The sequence below is a fragment of the Aspergillus ochraceoroseus genome, assembly GCF_002846915.1.
Source record: "Aspergillus ochraceoroseus IBT 24754 chromosome Unknown P175scaffold_4, whole genome shotgun sequence".
NCBI classification, from domain to species: Eukaryota; Fungi; Ascomycota; class Eurotiomycetes; order Eurotiales; family Aspergillaceae; genus Aspergillus; species Aspergillus ochraceoroseus.
In genome coordinates, this window is record NW_024468479.1 from 1,504,824 (window position 1) to 1,524,687 (window position 19,864).

Genomic DNA, 19,864 nt, shown 5'->3' on the forward strand with positions numbered 1-19,864 from the left:
TCTATCTCTTTTTTTAAAAATATTAATTTTTATTCTTTATAATATTTAGGGAGAGTCTTTATTATACTATTATTATTATATAGTTAGCTTAAGACTAGTATAATAATTCCTTACTTTATTATACTCTTAAATTACTTAAGTAACTTAATCTTAATCTTTAGCTTTTTTCCTTAATAGTACTAGATATTTGCTGCTAAGGAGATATTAAGATTAACCAGGCTTAGCTAGCTATATCTTAAGATTAATTAATATTTTTTTTCTTCTAAATTTACTATATAATATTCTATATTAAATTCTCTAGTTTTATTAAGACTATTTATAATTTAGCTTTTTATCTAAAATCTTATATAGTATAATACTATTAAATTATTAGTAAAATATATAGGTTATTCTATCTTTATCTTATTAAGATTTATTCTCTCTTTAGTTAAAAAGTAGTAAGAAATAAAATTCTTATTTACTCTAATATCTATAAGCACTCTTATTATAACCTATTTCTTGCCTACTAAGATAGCTATAGTAGCTAGAAAGGGTCCTACTAGTACCTTTTTATCTTATTAGAGTACTAGAAATTCTAGAGTATTTAACTATTATTAGTCCTAGTTCTTTAATTCTCCTGCCCCCTTAATACCTTCTCTATACTAGAGATATTTTCTTATAATATAACTAGTTTAATTATACTAGTAGTACTAGCCTTCTTTTTATTAATTCTAGTAATTCTACCACTCTTTCTTTAACTTTTTTTACTAGAATTTATTTAATTAGGGATTTATTATTTTATTATTATCTTTCTTTTTCTTTCTTAAATTATCCTTTAATATATAAGATCCTAGAGATTAGTTTAGTTATACCTTATTTAGCCTTTCCTATTTCTCTTATTTCTGAAGTTTCTTATACCTTGCCCCTAATTTAGTAATTTTAGCTAGACTTTATAATATTATTACATCTTACTAGATTTCCTTGCGCAATTCAGGCCAGGCTATTTAGATAGCTAGCTAATAGAGGAATCCTTTAAAATTAGCTTTAATTATTAGAATAAACTCCTTTATCTAGATTATTAGGATTTATATACTCTATTATAGTCCTTATTTTATATATAAGAGTTAGTAAGCTATTATCTACCTATAATCTCTCTCTAGTTCCAGGAAGTTCTGCAGGAATTTAGTAAACTTTATATAGATAAGTCCTTTAGAATTTACTCTATACTTAAAGTATTATACTTATTTTATATTATTTTTTAGATAATCTATAATATAGTAGATCTTTACTATATTACTCTTATAAAGTTTCCTCTATAACCTAAAGTAGTCTTAAAAATCTTCTAGAAAGATACTAAGTTCCTTTAGGTTTTATATCTTAAAGAACTTAGATTCAGGCACCTTCTCCCTATTTATCTATATAACTTATACTATATATTAGGCCATGTACTATAGCTTATTATCTTCTATTAACTTAACAGGTTAGTACTAGAGAATTGCTAGTACTATTAAACCTTCCTTAATAATAATTTCTGGAACCATAATTATAAATTCCATGGAATTTAAATCTGCTACTCCTTAGGAGAAAAAGTAGGTAGTCCTTCTTATACTTACTATATTACTTTACTTAATTAAGAAAGTACTTTAAATTATAAATATCTTACTAGTAAGGTACTTGAGTATAGATAGTATTAGTAAAGGAAGTAAAGCTATATAAAGTATGAGAATAATAAGAAGGTATTAGAAGTAATAAAATAAAGTACTTGCCTTTTAGTACTTCAAGGGTTATTATATTACTATTTATATTACCTAGTTAAGTTGCCAGCACAGCACAGGTAACTTGAATGTTGCTGTTCTCCTAATTACCCTTGGTTACTGGGCATGTGGTTCGGCATGTGGTTCGGCATGTGGTTGCATGTCACGTGGTCGCCGTGACACTATTCTCCTATTATTATAACTATACTAGAGTTCCTAATATTAATAAACTTAAGTAGTACTAGCTAGTAACTATATTATATCTTATATAGAAATATTCCTAATAATATATTTTTATATTATTATATATAAATTCTATTATTTCTAGTTAATTTAATTAATTAATTTATTAATAATTAATATAAGTTTTTAAATAAATTTCTAATATCTAGTTTTAATATTCTATTTAGCTATCTATCTATAAGTAAAATATAATACTTAATTATTCTTTAATTTAAAGCTCCTAATATAGCTAGATTTAATATTTATTAATAAAAAGCAAGCTATAGTTATTTACTAGACTCCTTAATACTTTTATTTTAAATATAATTTTTTTTATAAATATATTAGTTAACTCTTTAATATTAATATTTCTTATTATTAAAAGATATTTAACTCTCTTAATATATTAATTTATAATTATTAAAATAGTATTATATATATACTTCTTTTATATTAATAGTAATAAGCCTATAATAAAGTCTAGAATTAGATTTTATTAAGAGTATTCTAGTATTAAGAGCTTTATAAGCTAGCCTTATAAAAGTTATCTAGATATCTTTATTTTCTAATAAATTAGATAATTCTTTATATAATTCTTAATATTATATTATAGAATATCTTAATAAAATTTTTATTTAATAAGGTCTAATATCTTTTCTTAACTAAAGTAACCTATATATAGGTTATTATAATATATTTATAGTAATTCTTAATATATTATTTAATTAAAAAAAATATAAATAATCTTATTATATTATACTAGTTCTTTATTATTAATATACTATCTACTCTTATAAATTTATCTTTATTTAATATTATTCTTAAATTACTTTATTATTTTTTATTTAAAGAGATTCTTTACTATTTAAATATATTTCTAATATATTAGATATTTCTTACTAATATTATTCTAAATATAACTTATATAAGTATTCTTATATTATATTTTTTAAAATAAGTCTTATAAAGTAGTTAATAATATTTTATAAACTTATTTATTACTAGCTACTTTTTATACTAGTATTCTTTAGATTAAAAGTTCTAGATTTTTTAATTATATAATTAGAATCTCTTAAAAAGCTATTATTTTATTCTTATTTTAATTATTCTATAAATCTCCTAATTTTATCTAAAGTATAGATAAGAGTTCCTTAACTATATTCTATTAAGTAAGTTTATAATCTTTTTATCTTAAAAATATATTAACTAGATTAAGATTATTAAATTAATATTTAATCTAGAAATTATATATTACTAGAAGCTTAATCTATCTAGTCTAATATTAATTTAAAGTCTTTATAATATAAAAATATTTTAGATTTATATAATTTATTTATATATATATTATATATAAGTTATTTTTAAAATAATAATATTATATCTTAAAATATTTTACTATAATTAATAATTCTTAATTATAAGTCTTATATCTTCTCTCTACTTTAATTAATTTTCTTAAGTAAAAGACTATAAATTACTAAGTAATATACTATATTTTTATAAATTAGATATTATTATATTATATTAAGATTTCTATAATTATAAATTCTAATATATTAGTTATTAGAAATATCTCTTATTCTAGATTAAAATATTATAATATTAAAAATCTAGAAAATACTTATTTTAGTACTTTAAAAATACTTTAATTATTTTTTATTATTTTAAAGAAATTACTTTTTTTCCTTTTTACTATTTTTTTAATATATTACTTAATAAGGTAGTAATCTTAAAATATTAGTAAATAAATTTTTAAAAATATTCTATAAATCTTAAAAATATTTAAATATTATAGAATAAGTATAATTCTAGCTAGTTATTTATAATATATACTTACTTAAAATTTATTTAAATTTCTTTAATTCTTATAATAAAATTAAAAAAATATACTTTCTCTTAATAAAAGCTATATTTTAAGAGTTTTATATAAAGATTATATTTTTAAAAATATAATAATACTTTATTAATATAATACTTATATTTTTCTTTAATTTATAAATAAATTAAAATATTATTTAAATATATTATATAAAATTTATCTAAAATTTTCTTTATTATCTTATTAATATATACTTAAAAAATAGCTAGAATATTATATAATTTAAAAAATATAATTAAATATTTATAGTATTTATTATTTTAATAAATATAAATCTAATAATAAATATTTTATAAATCTAGTTTAATAAATTATCTAGCTTTAACTAGTTAATTTATTAGCTTATTAATTTATAGGAGAAAATATTAATTCTTAATAATAATTATATTTAGGCCCTTATAATTTATATAAAATTATAATAATTTATTAATCTTTTATATAAAAAGTACTAGTATATTTATTATATTTATTAAAAATTAGATTTATTCTTTTTCTAATATTTAATTAATATATTTCTTTAAAATTATTAATTTTATTCTTAATATATTATATAGCTAGCCTATTAATAGTATTATACTAGTAATTAATAATATATTATAATTAGCTTTTTTAAAGAAAAGTATTTCTATCTTTTTTTTTAAAAATATTAATTTTTATTCTTTATAATATTTAAGGAGAGCCCTTATTATATTATTATTATTATATAATTAGCTTAAAATTAGTATAATTAGTTCTTATCTTATTATACTTTTAAATTACTTAAATAACTTAATCTTAATCTTTAATTTTTTCTCTTAATAATACTAGATATTTATTATTAAAAAGATATTAGAATTAACTAGACTTAATTAATTATATTTTAAAATTAATTAATATTTTTTTTTTAAATTTATTATATAATATTCTATATTAAATTCTCTAATTTTATTAAAATTATCTATAATTTAATTCTTTATCTAGAATCTTATATAATATAGTACTATTAAGCTATTAATAAAATATATAGATTATTTTATCTTTATTTTATTAAAATTTATTCTTTTTTTAATTAAAAAATAATAAAAAATAAAATTTTTATTTACTCTAGTATCTATAAGTATTCTTATTATAATCTATTTCTTATTTACTAGAATAAATATAATAATTAAAAAAAATCTTACTAGTATCTTTTTATTTTATTAGAGTATTAGAAATTCTAGAATATTTAATTATTATTAATTCTAGTTTTTTAATTTTTCTACTTCTATAATATCTTTTCTATACTAGGAATATTTTCTTATAATATAACTAATTTAATTATACTAATAATATTAGCCTTTTTTTTATTATTTCTAGTAATTCTATTACTTCTCTTTTAATTCTTTTTACTAGAATTTATTTAGTTAAAAATTTATTATTTTATTATTATTTTTCTTTTTCTTTCTTAAATTATCTTTTAATATATAAAACTCTAGAAATTAGTTTAATTATATTTTATTTAATTTTTCTTATTTTTTTTATTTCTAGAGTTTCTTATATCTTACTTTTAGTTTAGTAACTTTAGCTAGACTTTATAATATTATTATATCTTACTAGATTTCCTTATATAATTTAGGCTAGGTTATTTAAATAGCTAGCTAGTAAAGAAATCTTTTAAAATTAACTTTAATTATTAGAATAAATTTTTCTATTTAAATTATTAAGATTTATATACTTTATTATAGTCTTTATCTTATATATAAGAGCTAGTAAATTACTATTTATTTATAATCTCTCTTTAATTTTAAAAAATTTTATAAGAATTTAATAAACTCTATATAAGTAAGTTTTTTAGAATTTATTTTATACTTAAAGTATTATATTTACTTTATATTATTTTTTAAGTAATCTATAATAAAATAGATCTTAACTATATTATTCTTATAAATTTTTTTTTTATAATTTAAAATAATCTTAAAAATCTTCTAAAAAGATATTAAGTTTCTTTAGATTTTATATTTTAAAAAATTTAGATTTAGGTATCTTTTTCTTACCTATCTATATAACTTATATTATATATTAGATTATATACTATAATTTATTATCTTTTATTAATTTAATAAGTTAGTATTAAAAAATTACTAATATTATTAAATCTTTCTTAATAATAATTTCTAGAACTATAGTTATAGATTTTATAAAATTTAGATTTATTATTTTTTAAAAAGAGAAGTAAGTAGTCCTTCTTATACTTACTATATTACTTTATTTAATTAAAAAAATATTTTAAATTATAAGTATCTTACTAGTAAGGTACTTAGATATAAGTAATATTAGTAAAGAAAGTAAAGTTATATAGAGTATAAAGATAATAAGAAGATATTAAAAGTAATAAAATAAAATATTTATTTCTTAATATTTTAAGAGTTATTATATTATTATTTATATTATCTAGTTAAGTTACTAGCATGGTATAGGTAACTTGATTATTACTATCCTCTTCTAAGTATCCTTAGTTATCTGGCATGTGGTTGCGGGCATGTGGTTATGTGTCACGTGGTCGCCGTGACATAATATTAAAGAATAGAAGATTAAGAAAGTAGTTAACTCTTACTAGAATTACTATAGCTAAGATAGTTACTTATATTAAAAATATATTATTAAGTAAATTAAATATCTTATTATTATTAAAATTCTTACTAATTACCTAAAGAATACTACTAAATATATTATTATTTTTTATTATTACTATCTTATAAAGTCTAGACTCTAAGAATACTTTACTAAAGCTTAACTTAAGAAAGAGAATATTATTATAATATAACTATAAATATCTAGATACTAGAGATAGTAAATTAAGAATTATATACTAGTATAGATACTAGTATATAATCTATAGTAGAGACTTACTTAAAGTTCCTGATCCTAACTATTATATAGCTCTTCAAGCTATATCCTTATCCTAACCTGACTCTAACCTATTGGACCTGTATATAGATAGCCTGAATATACACCCTACTATTAGCTATACCTACTGCTAGCCTGCCTGCGATGACATTATTTTAATAATTAAATTTTATAATTAAACTTTAATTAAAGTAGTTAAATAATATATTTAAATAGAATACTTTAATTATTATTTTTTAATAAAATTATTATTCTCTTTTTTTTATAAATAAAATTATTACTCTCTTTTTTTTATAAATAAAATTTACTTACTAAATAATATTATATAATAATAATTATATAAAGTTCCTTTTAACTAGGATCTTTAATTAATTAGATAGTAGATTATTTTCTAGTATAAAGGTTTAATAAGAGTTTTTTAAGGTCTAAAAAATATAAATTAGAATTTTAAGAAGGGCTTATAACCTAATAAGAGATTATTAAATAATAATAGGAGAAAATTAACTAAAATAGATTTAATTAGGATTAACTTGTCAGGGTGCAAAGTCAGATTCAGATATTCATTGACTAGGGGCTAACCAGACAGAATAGCAGAATAGTAGGTATCAGGTAATAGACAGGATATAGCTTAAAGAGCTATAATAGAATTAGGAGTAATATAACTTAAATATAGGAATAGAGATAGATAGTTAGGGTAGAATTTAATTAAATAGGTACTATAGCTTTATACTATAATAGTATCCCCCTTCTTAAGATTAAGCTCTATTAAGACTTAAAAAGGAAGGAAGTAGCTAGGGCTTCTTAAAATAATAGAGATAATAATTATTTACTAGTTAATAAGTATTCTTTAGATATTTAGTAAGTTCTTTAATTAATTTATTATATTTAATCTATTTAATAATATATTATAGCTTAAATTTACTATAGTTTTAATAAACTTATTAAGAATTAAAGATTTTTTTAACTTTTTATTCTTTTAATCTTTTAATTTTAATAAGTAATAGTAGATTAGGATATTAATTAAGTAAAGAATTATTAATAATAAAGTAGAATAAAAATATATTAAATATAAAATAAATTCTTATATTTTTAAATAATTTAAATTTATAAATATATAGGCTAATAATCTTCTTAATATAGTATAATTTAAAATTCTTCTAGTCTAACTTCTTCTATAGATAGAGTATTTAAATATTATAAGTATCTAGCTAGATTTCTTATCTTATAGTATAATAATATATAGATTATCTTTAATAATTAATTTATATCTTATAATAAACTTAAATAAATAAAATCTTAATATAGATAAACTTATAAATCTTATATATAATATTAATAAATTTTTTAATATTTTTCTTAATAAGATAAATAATAGAGTAGTTTAGCTTAAATCTTAATATTAAATAAAATTTATAATTAGCTATAAATAATAGTACTTCTATAAATTTAAAGTAAATAAAGTTAATAGTAAACTTAATTATTAATAATTACTTAAATTAATTATTTTATAAATATAATATATATATTTATAAATATTATCTTAAGATAATATTAATATATTTAATTTAATTATTAATTTTAGAATAATAAATAATAGATAGTAAATTATAGATTTTTAAGTAGAATATTAAATATTTTTAAAAAATAATAATAAACTAGACTCTATAATTTAATATAATTATTTTAAGAATATTATAGAGGTTCTAGATTTACTTAAAATATAAATTAATTATTTCTTTAATATTAATTATTCTAGTATAAGAAAGGAAGTACTTTATCTTTATTAAATAATTAATTATAACTAGAATAATATTATAACTATTACTTAATAATAAATATATAATAAAATCTATATTTATATTTTATTAAGTATATTTAAAAATTAATAAAAATCTTAATATTTCTTATTTTATTTTTTAAAAAAAAATAATTTAATAATAAAGATAATAATTCTAGACTTATTAATTTATATATTTATAGATTCTAGGCTAGAAATATTTATATAATATTAATTTATATATCTTAATTCTCTTAAAATATCTAATAGTAGGATTTTTATAATAAAGTCTTAATATTTTAACTTTTATTTTATTATAATTAAGTATATAAAGTTAGTCTTAATATCTTAGGTATAATCTAGTATATTTATAATTAGCTAGTATAATATTAGAGTATCTTAGTAGACTATTCTTTAAGATATTTAGAATAGACTAGAGCTTCTTATCTTAGAAATAAGCTCTATTAAATAGTAATTATAATATTAATAGTAGAGAGATTAATTTATTAGTAATAGGTTATTTTATAAAGTATACTTAATATTAGTTATTAATATTTAATTTTAGATTAGTAGTAATCTTAAATAGTAGATTTTTAAATTTTAGAATAATCTAGCTCTAATAAAAGAATTATTTATTTCCTTTCTTAAGTAGGTTCTCTAACCTCCTAGTTAATATATTAGGTTTAATACCTAACTTTTTAAGGTAATAATATATTTAAAAATTAAATTTTAATTAAAATTTAGACTAGTAAACTTATTAATAATTTAGTAACTTAATTAATATAAAATATTTTAGATTCTAGTAATCTATAATAATCTTTATAAGTAATAAAGTCTTTTTTAATTTAGAATATTATTTTTTAAAATAATAAATAATAACTAGTAATTCTTTATTATAAATCTTATAATTATATTTTATTATAAAATATTTTTAAGAGAAAAATATAATAAAATATAATATATTTTTATTATTATATTATAATAATACTTTAATAAATATATAATTAAAAATATTAATTTCTAGAATTATATTTTTTAACTAGTTAAAAAGATTTTAATATTAGAATATTTATAAAAATAACTTTTAATTATTTAAATATTTTTTAATAAATAAATATTTAGTTAAAGTTAATATTTTTCTTAATTAAATTAACTAGTAATCTAATAATTTTTAAAAAATTATAAATAAATTAATAATAAAAGTTCCTAAAGTTAATAAAAGCTTAAATATTAATTAAATAAGTTAGTATTTCTTACTTAATAATTATTTTTACCTTATTAAAATCTATTTAAAAGCTATTTTTACTTATAATTAGTTTTAGGAACTTTATCTTGCGTATAAAAAATTTATATTTATTAAATTTAATATAAAATCTTATTACTTATAGATATTTTAATACTTATTAAATATAATAAATATACTTAATATAAGTTTAATTATAAATTAGAATATTATTTAGATATATAATATAGAAAATATCTAAATAATTATATAAAATTTTATTAATAAATCTTTAAAATAATATTAGAATTCTAGTAAATCTAAATAATATTATTAAGAATTTAAATAAGCTTAATTAAATTTAAAAAATAATAAGATATTCTTATCTCTTCTTAATTTATAAATTATTAAAAGTAAAAATATAATTTTTAAGAAATATCTTATTTTTTTTAGATTATTTAATATTTCTTTTATTAGTAATAATAAATAATAATTCTTTATAATAATTATATTTAAAGCTTAATAATCTATATAAAATTATAAGCCTTTCTTAGGCTTCTTTATAAATATAATAAAAAATATAATAAAAAAAAAACTAGAGTAAATAAAATCTTTTTTTAAATTTTTTTTAATCTATTTCTTTAAAATTTTTAATTTATTTTAGGATATACTATATAAGCTCCTAAATAATAAGATTTTTTTTAATAGTAATTTAATCTTATAATTATTAAATTAGTAAAGTAGTAGGTACTTAGCGTCCTTTAGTAAGAATATATTATAAAATTTAATAAACTTAGAGAGTAATTATTCTTATAACTTAAATTTAATAATAATAATAAGATTTAGAGTAGCTTTAATATCTATAATAGTAGTAATAAATATCTAATATTTATAGTAAGTATATATAGTATAGGTAGTAACTAAGATTTTAGTAATATCTTAATTCTTTAGAAATTTAGAATAAAGATTAAGGTATTAAAGAGAAGCTTTTAATAATATATTATATAATATTAAAATCTTTATAAATTTTAAAGATATATTATAGTACTTTTTATAATATAATTAGTAAATTTAATCTAGAAATTATAAATCTTTAATTAAAGTAAGTTAAGAATAATAGAAAAGTATATAAGTTAAATTATAAGAAAAATAATATTTTTTTAATATAATTATAAATTCTTTAAATTAAATAAATAAAATAAATAATATAATTAAATTTTATTAGAGTATTATTAACTTTTCTTAATAAAATAGGATTTTTTAATAATAATATTTTTAATTAATTATTTATAGTCTAATTATAGTCTATAAAATATTTATTCTTAACTTTAGAATTAATTATAATAAAAATTAATAAAATTTTATTAAAACTTTTTAGATTAATAAATAAAATTATTAATTTAAATTAGTAATTTTTTTTCTCTATTATTATTCTAATTATTATAACTTTTAATAAATAAAGGGAGTATTAGGGGTATCTTTAATTATAATTTAAGTTAAGGATACTTTATTTTCTAATTTAGGGAATAGAAGGTATTTAGTAAATAAGATTCTAATTAATAGGAAGTATAGGTCTAATTTAGTAGTAAATATAGAGATATAGCTAGTTAATCTTTAATTAGGGTATAAGTAGCTACTTACTAGATAGTTAATACTACTATAATAGTAATATAAGTATTAAATTTAGTAATTAAGGTAGTAAGTAGTAAATAAGTCTATTAAATCTTTAGTAGAAGTAGTAGTAATAATAAGATTAATAAAGTTTATAGGAATTTAAATAGTAGGAATTAGCTTTAAAATAGATTAAAGGGGCTAGGAATTTTTTATAAATAGAGATAAAGTAATATTTATATAATAATAATAATAATTTTTTAGATTTTATAGATAATTAATAAAAATATAATATTATAATAAAATTTTAAAATATATTAAATATTTTTTAAAATTCTTAATTAATAATTTATTCTAAAATTATAAATAATATATCTTTATTTATATTTTCTTCTAATATAAGATATTAAAATTTAATAAAAAAAATATTAAATTTATAATAAATTTATTAAAAATAGAATAAGTTAATATAAGTATTAATTATTAGATTTAGATTTTTAAAAGTTCTTTCTAGAATTTTTAAAATCTTAATATAATTATTTAATTTATAGATTCTATCTTAAATATATAGTAAGATTTAGGTATATAAAATTTTTTTTAAGATAATTAATTATATAAATTATTTAATTATTTAGAATTAGAAGATAATTAAGATTTATAATTATTTTTTAATAAATTTAAAAAATAAAATATCTTAAGTTATTTTATTAATTATTAAATTTATTAAGATTAAGAAATTATTTAGAGATTTAAGTAATAAGAATAAATATAATAAGAGTAATAATAATAATAAAAATAATAATAATATTAGTATTTTTTCTAAAAAAAATAGTAATTAAAAAAATATATTATTTTAAATAAGTACTTTAAATAATTTTTCTTAAACTTCTTTAATTTATATTTTCTAGTACTTAATTATATTATCTTTTTATTAAATATAATTAAAAAAATTAGTAATAATAAAATATAAGATAGATAATTTATAAAATTCTTTTATAATAATAGTAAAAAATTAATATATTTTAATAATATATTATCTTAGCTTATTAAAAGTATTATATAAAAGAGTATCTATATCTTTAAATAATATAGGTAGTAAGATAGGTATAATAATAATAATTAACTTCTAGTAAAAAGGAGCTATATAATATTAGAATATAGAATTAGATTTAGATATTTATTAATTAAGGGCTAACTAAATAGAATAATAGAATAATAAGTATTAGATAATAGATAGGATATAGCTTGAAGAGCTATAATAGGATCAGGAGTAATATAGCTTAAATACAGGAATAGAGGTGGATAGTCAGGGTAGAATCTAACTGGATAGGTACTATGGCTTCACACTGTGACATAACTAAGAGATTAAGAGATAAAGAAAATACTTAAAGAAAGTATAAAGATTTAAAAAAAAATAATAATCTAAATATATAAAGTAGTTATATATTATTATTTATATTAATTATAGTACTCTAATATATATTAATATTAATATTAATATATAATTTATAATAAAGACTTACTTTAAATTTTTATTCTTAATTATTATATAATTCTTTAAGCTATATTTTTATTCTAATCTAAGTCTAATTTATTAGACCTATATATAGATACTCTAAATATATATTATATTATTAGTTATATATACTACTAGCCTACCTACTATAATAGATTATAGAGACTTTTTTACTATTTTATATTATATTTTTATCTAGATAAGATAATATAATACTAGGTAATTTACTAAAATCTTTATCTAATTAAGTAGAAGATCTAATATAGGGGTTTTATAAGAATTCTTTAAGATTTATAAAGTATAAATAGAACCTTAAGGAGGATTTATAATCTAATAAAGGTTATTAAATTATAATATTAAAAAATTTAATTAAATTAAATTAAATTTAGATCTAATTAGAAAAGAGCTAGATACTCAGAGGAAATATAAAGGTTTAGAAAGGAAATAGTAGCCTAAATATATTAGATTATATATTACTATCCTTACTTAGTAGTAATATTAATATTTACTAAATCTAGTACTCTAATAGTATATTAAATTATAAAAATATAAGATTACTAATTTTAGAAATAATTTCTAGTAATTCTAGTCCTGCCTTCTATTTTCTTATACTAGTTAGATTCTATTTCTTCTAACTCTAATTCTAAAGTTAGAATTTTATTATATTTAAACCTACTTATTTTATTAGAATAGAAAGAATCAGACCTTTATTTCTAAGTAATCTATTACTAGGTATTACCTTTAGTAATTTATCTAATATAAAATAAAAGACTATTTACTAATAATATTTAGTTATATGGGCAAGTAGGGTGGGGGTTGTGCGTATATAGCGCAACTTTAACCATAGACTAAGTAGTAACATGGCACTCTAAAACTCCCTATTACTGATAAACTGGCACGTAACTCTTAATTACCCCTGGACATGCCTGGGGTTTAGCATCATGTTTCTACACTATCCAATTAGCATCAAAGCAGATATGTAGCAATAATTTGCCCCCACCAAAAGGCACACAGCAGGATATACAGAATTCTCTATTGTACAGAACCAAAAAAAAATATCTCACGCCACAAGAACTTAAAACACCTGGAAAACCTTGATCGTACAGTGTCTACTTCTTCTTCTTTGCTGTCCTCGACTCTAAGTGACAATATAAATATTAGAGGCTAACACTGGGACGGTAGAAATATGGAGGCAACTTACCGGCAGCTGTTCGTTTCTTCTTAGGCCTGCCCTTTCCTCGCAATTTCGCACTAGTACTGGTAAGAGACATGGAAGGCAATGTGGGCTGAGTGGACTTACATTTGTATGGCTTCTTCTCTGTCATCCTCGGCTTCGTCAAATGTTGTCAAACCTAGAGGTTTACAAGTGTTCTGCAGATCACGGAAAGAAACCGTCTTTTTTGGGTACCATGCTGCCACCATTGGCCCTCGTAGTCTTTGACGTAGCACCTTATTACCCAGCCGCAACCGCTGAGGGTTAAAATTCAGAGAAAAAACCTGGCACTGAACCTGATTGCGATGTCAATATTAATATAGCGAGTCAACCGCAGGCGAAAGGTCGAACATGGTGAGCAAAGGGATGGGTATGGAGTGTGATAGGATATATTTCCGTACCTTAACCAGGTCCAGCAACCGACTGTACGGAGTAGCCATATCGAGGGAGTTGTCGTCTTATTATGGAGAGTATATTTGAAATGATTGTAAGTTCTGGAGGAGAGAACTTGTGATCCACTTGGCACGTGATCAAATGGATACCGTCAAAAGTTGACCCAGAAGCAATAGATGTTCCAGCTGTCTTAACATTTTATTCATGGACCTGAAAAGAAAATCGGTCTTCTCATCGTTGCACGATGATCGTGCTGCAATAACAAGACAGAAGGTTTATTAACACTGTATAAACTGCTGCCTCCACCGAATGACTGACTTTCAGCAGATTCACCACTCAAATATCGCTTTGAGTGGATCTTCCTCCCTCTCAGAAGCAACTGAATCTCAGAACCCTGTTAAACTTCTCGGAGATCTACTTAAAAAGGTCATTGAATCCCCAGAAAATGGTGCCGTCGAGTTTAGTCCCGATGTTATTCGAGCCGCCGTCGACTTGAATAGAGCTTTGCAGCCGGCACCCCCCCCCGAATCGATCGCTTGCCTGATCAACGCGCCATCGAGCAAAACCCACCACAACAGCGGAGACCTACCACTATTACCTTCTATCATGGATAATAAACTCGAACGGGCGGTTTTCACACATCCCGGAGTCGGCCGTGACCCGAAAACAAGCTATGATAGACTGGAGATACTAGGCGATGCATACATAGAACTTATGGCTACGAAGCTCATATGGGATAAATTCCAGGAAATACCATCCGGCCGCATTTCACAAATTAGGGAACTACTAGTGAAGAACGAAACGCTTGCCGAATATGCTACCAAGTACGGCCTCGATCGCAGAGCTTTGGTTCCACAAGAGTATCTAAATCAACCCAAAAGGTGGATAAAAACAAGGGGAGATCTTTTCGAGGCCTATGTGGCTGCAGTTATACTCTCTAATCCTAATGGCTACGCTGTCGCCGAGAATTGGTTATCACAGCTGTGGATGCCAAAGCTTAACTCTCTCTCGACTTCTGAATCGGACCTGCATGCTAAGGAATCTCTTGCTAAAAAAATCATGGGAAAAGGAGTGAAGCTGAAATATATCGACGAGAAGCCTCCGAAGCAGCACGAAGGGGGGATGCAGACATTTTTTATCGGGGTCTACCTTACGGGCTGGGGATGGGAGAACAAGCACCTTGGATCCGGCCAAGGGTCAAACAAGACCATTGCTGGAAACAAGGCAGCCCGCCAAGCGTTACAAAACCAAGATCTCATCAATTCCATTATTGATGTCAAAAGGGCCCATGAAGGGGGAAGACCTTGATTCTTGATCGAATCTCTAACAACAATAATATAATAATTTTATGGTAAAGTAAACAAACTGTCCAAGACTGATACTTATGCGAAAGGGACCTAGAGTTAATCTGTAAAGTAATGATTCCCTGTATAATTATTCCTTTACTCTGTGCTGGTACTTAGTCTTCTAGTAGGGACATTAGTGGCAGGAAGATAATTGTTTCATCCAAAGGAGCTCATAACTCCATAGCTATTACTATTTCATATTTAATATTACCCTATTTACAGAGTACATACTCTTACTTGCAGCTGTTCAGGTGGGTCGGAGGCATTTTAACATTACTAGGAGCAGTAGATAGTTTAGTACCGAAGCCATATGCAGTACAATTCCATGCCAAGGTGGGAACTAGCTATATTAATAATATTTCACTTACCTAACTTGGGTTAGGCAACCTCCCTCAAGAAAGTCCAAAGAATTTCCTGGGAGTAATGTAATATACTCCGTATAACAATTTTGAACCTCGCGCATAACTTCAAAACCAATACGTTTCTCATCCTTTTTCCAACCGCAGTCATTCTTATTGAAGCATTCCACTGCTATCTAGGCTTTGCATCTCTCCGTATCACTGAACCCCAATTATTATTTTATTGATTCCTAGCTATGTTGATCCGCTAATTAAGCCTCTAACTGCGCTTGACTAAAGCGCAATTCTTGAACCTGTACGAATTATGGACTGGGATCGCAACCGAAGGTTTGTTATGATTTGACACTAGAATTTAATAGAAAACAAGTCACACCCCTTTACAAAATGCTAACACGATATTTTCCCTGGCAGATTCGACGATCATCGCGGTGGAGAGAGCTATCGCCCTGGGAGTTCGAGAGGGTATAGTCGTCGCAGTAGATCGCCTCCACGAATCCGCTCCCCTCGCCTTGTTGCAGATACTTGGGTACCATCAACTGGGCGAACTTACAACCGTGTCAGGAGCCGTTCTCCGCCTCCTTTTAGACGCCGCTCCTCGCGAAGTCCTCCCTTTTATAGCAGAGATAGCTTTGGCCCGTATGTCAAGTCGTACTCCTCTTCTCGAAGATTCTCGCCTCGCCGAGAAGGAAGGCCTCGATCTCCTGCCCAGCTCTCTAGACGCCCTAGATCCCCGTATGGTGAGGATCGTGACCGCGATACTTCTTGGAGTCAGGGTACACCAAAGCGCCCAAGGGATTCCCCACCCTTCAGTCGGGACGCTGGAATTTTTAGAAAAGAGCGTCACCCTCCATCTGCCGACCAACACGCGAGATCTGGCTCACCCTCGAGACATATACTATCATCTGAAGAAGATCAACGAACTTCAACCACACCGCGCCCTCGCAGCCCCTTCTACGGAGGACGCAGAGAACCTCATTTAGAGCGATTTTCTAGGCCGAGACGACGATCGCCGTCTCCAAGAGGTCTCGCACCTAAGCGTACTTCTGCTCCTGGTTCCGTGTCCAATTCGAGACGGTCATCACCGCATACGGAAAAGGCCGGCATAGTATCAGCCGATCCCCGAGGCCGCTCGCCTGCTACTAACCACCTCCCGAGCCGTTGCCTTTCTAGAGACTCAGGCCCCCCCTCGAGCCAGGATGAGCGTACCGCCATCACTAGGCACAGGGTAGATGAATCCAAAGGAAAGAGTGGACCATTTGCACCCGAGCAAGCATCGGCGAGAAATCACCCGGATTTAGGGGATTCTGGATCATTACGAGCCCCCGATGTTCAAGGGAGACCTCAGAGCTATCTCAATCCTCCGTACAGCGGTAACATTCCAAATCAGCCAAAGGCATTCTCTGTAAGCAATTCACCGCTTCCGCCCGGTCCACCGCATGGCCCCAAAACTCTCCCAGCTCAAAATCGCGCCTCAAATATTTCCCTTCTTTCCGCACCGACTCGGCCCCGTGGAAGTTCGGGGTTTAAAGAGGCTGGGTGGGCTAGTTCTCCGATCCGTCGCGGACCCGTGCCAGTTGGCACACATGGAACACCAACTGGCCCGCGTAGTAGTCATGCACCACCGGCCTCCAGTGCCGAAGCTCATCGCCATCATTCCTATCGGCAGAGCAGTGTGACGGGGACAACTTATACCCACACTCAGAGATATGCTAATCACCTTGCCGGCCTGCGTTCTATTATACCTGGAGGTAAGCTCCTTCCGTCTGAGATTGATACCAACACAGAAAAACGCCTATCCCAACTCGACTCGGACAAGGGTCGGCTTTTTGAGCAAATAACAGAAAGCCAAAAGCTAAAGAGGGCGGGCTTGAGGGAATGGGATAAATTCGATAGAGAAAGCTCTATCTGTGCTTTAAAAAGTGAGCTGGCGGAGGGCCATTTGCAGTGTATAGCAGATACCGAAGGCACTCATGCGAGGGCAACATTCTAGAATGTAACTTACCAGCTGTCATCGCGATCATGCCCCTGGCATCTTCGTGCCAACGGCGAATATTTATGGAGATTGTGATAAGGCTTGGGTGGAGTGACAAATCACGAGCTTATGAGGATTGCACTGTACTAGAACCCGAAGTATGTATGTAATAGCATTGCTGAATGATTATCCTTCCTCTACATACTCGAGGTAAAGAGCTAAAGGCCATTTATTAAGGGGGAGAATAACATTGAGTTTTCTCTTTGTCGCTTACCCAGTATCTACTACTTACTAATTATTAACTACCTCTACTATCCCCCCAGACATAGTACTACTAGTAGTAAACTACCTAAAATACACATTAACTAACTAATTACCTTCCTACCAATGAGTGATTCGGGTGCCCTTGCGTTAGCTTCCCGAGCTCATCGAGGCAATATTACATAAATTCATGCGTGTAGGTGGGTGGGGCCCACTTACTGAATAGTCGCGCATCCTTGAGGCTTCGTGTCAACATTATTTCTACTCCAAGACCGTGCCAAATACCTCGTCAACATCGGCTACCAGCTACTATTTGTGAGAATAAATTGACAAGCTAAATTATTTTATGGCACTAGAGCATTGAGCCGTTCTCTTTCTTTTGGTCTTTCATCCCGTTGTCCCTGATTTTGGTCCTTCGCCGAGTTTCCACCACCTCTCATCGCACCGCCCTTGGAGGTCATAGTAACATCATGAATATCTTCAGGCTACTGGGTGAGTCTATACTGGGTTGAGTATTCAGCCAATTCATGGCGCTAACCTTCGAAATAGCGGATTTTTCCCATCTCGCATCCATATTCTTCCTCCTTCATAAGATGAAATCCTCAAGCGTATGTATCCAGCTCCACGTATTGTCGCTGCTCGCAGCCTGACTCTGGGTTTATAGAGCTGTTCTGGGTTGTCGTTTAAATCACAAGTTCTCTATTTGCTGGTATTCGTGACCCGCTATCTTGGTAAGCGCTCCATAATAACTATTAGACCTGCTATCCTGGCGAGAGCTGATGTGAGATGCTGGGTAGATTTGTTTTGGGCCTTCACCGATTCTCTATACAATACAACATTCAAGATTCTTTTCATTGGCTCATCAGCTTATGTGATTTACCTCATGCTCAACGATTACAAGCCTACCCACGACCCAAATATAGACACCTTTAAAGTGCAATACTTGCTAGCTGCCAGCGCCGTTCTGGCTTTCCTCTTCCCTCATGACTATAGTATTTCGGAGGTAACTCATCCCTTTTCTATCAACCTGGGCCTACCCTGACGATATCTAGATTCTCTGGACCTTTTCTATTTGGCTTGAGTCCGTCGCTATTCTTCCTCAACTTTTCATGCTTCAGCGTACTGGCGAGGCGGAAACCATCACCACACATTACCTATTTGCCTTGGGTCTGTATCGAGCTCTTTATATTCCTAACTGGATTTATCGATACCTTGGAGAAGGCCACTTTCAACCTATACCTGTCATAGCAGGCATTATTCAAACACTCCTGTACTCGGATTTTTTCTATATCTACTATACCAAGTATGTTCATTATCCGGTCCACATCGCGCAAAAAGGTCTAATGAAATTTAGGGTCATGAAGGGCAAAAGGTTTTCGCTTCCAGTTTGAAGGTGGTTCGGTATCCAGATTCGATAGCTATGCTTCTTTGCCTGAGGCTGGCATTTTATCCATGACTGAGTATATTTCTCCATTTCACCCTACATAACGAAGAT

General features: G+C 25.2%; 4 protein-coding genes across 4 annotated transcripts; 3 read left to right on the forward strand and 1 right to left on the reverse strand.

Annotated features, from left to right (window-relative positions):
- Positions 1–13,909: 13,909 nt before the first annotated feature.
- On the reverse strand, positions 13,910–14,478 carry P175DRAFT_0458899 (mitochondrial 37S ribosomal protein mS33; the record flags this gene model as incomplete). The annotated part of the gene is made up of 4 exons (XM_040894686.1): positions 13,910–13,963; positions 14,027–14,076; positions 14,126–14,334; positions 14,440–14,478. The coding sequence occupies 4 exons, from the start codon at positions 14,476–14,478 to the stop codon at positions 13,935–13,937; spliced, it is 327 nt and encodes a 108-aa protein (XP_040752343.1). The 3' UTR covers positions 13,910–13,934.
- Positions 14,479–14,626: 148 nt separating this feature from the next.
- P175DRAFT_0523799 (ribonuclease III) lies at positions 14,627–15,820 on the forward strand. Its single transcript, XM_040899336.1, has 2 exons — positions 14,627–14,704; positions 14,759–15,820. The coding sequence occupies exons 1-2, from the start codon at positions 14,636–14,638 to the stop codon at positions 15,737–15,739; spliced, it is 1,050 nt and encodes a 349-aa protein (XP_040752344.1). The 5' UTR covers positions 14,627–14,635; the 3' UTR covers positions 15,740–15,820.
- A 408-nt stretch (positions 15,821–16,228) lies between these two features.
- P175DRAFT_0557639 (uncharacterized protein) lies at positions 16,229–18,345 on the forward strand. The gene is made up of 2 exons (XM_040900787.1): positions 16,229–16,463; positions 16,548–18,345. Exons 1-2 carry the CDS (start codon positions 16,441–16,443, stop codon positions 18,124–18,126), a joined length of 1,602 nt encoding a protein of 533 aa, XP_040752345.1. The 5' UTR covers positions 16,229–16,440; the 3' UTR covers positions 18,127–18,345.
- A 494-nt stretch (positions 18,346–18,839) lies between these two features.
- P175DRAFT_0532324 (uncharacterized protein) lies at positions 18,840–19,760 on the forward strand (the record flags this gene model as incomplete). The annotated part of the gene is made up of 6 exons (XM_040899955.1): positions 18,840–18,861; positions 18,919–18,977; positions 19,034–19,100; positions 19,167–19,372; positions 19,422–19,672; positions 19,724–19,760. 6 exons carry the CDS (start codon positions 18,840–18,842, stop codon positions 19,758–19,760), a joined length of 642 nt encoding a protein of 213 aa, XP_040752346.1.
- Between the last annotated feature and the right edge of the window lie 104 nt (positions 19,761–19,864).

Coding starts and splice junctions, on each gene's coding strand:
- P175DRAFT_0523799 (XM_040899336.1), top strand. CDS start 14,636: ATGGACCTGAAAAGAAAATCGGTCTTCTCATCGTTGCACGATGATCGT. Junction 14,705..14,758: donor CTGCAATAACAAGACAGAAG/GTTTATTAACAC, acceptor GACTTTCAGCAG/ATTCACCACTCAAATATCGC.
- P175DRAFT_0557639 (XM_040900787.1), top strand. CDS start 16,441: ATGGACTGGGATCGCAACCGAAG. Junction 16,464..16,547: donor GACTGGGATCGCAACCGAAG/GTTTGTTATGAT, acceptor TTTCCCTGGCAG/ATTCGACGATCATCGCGGTG.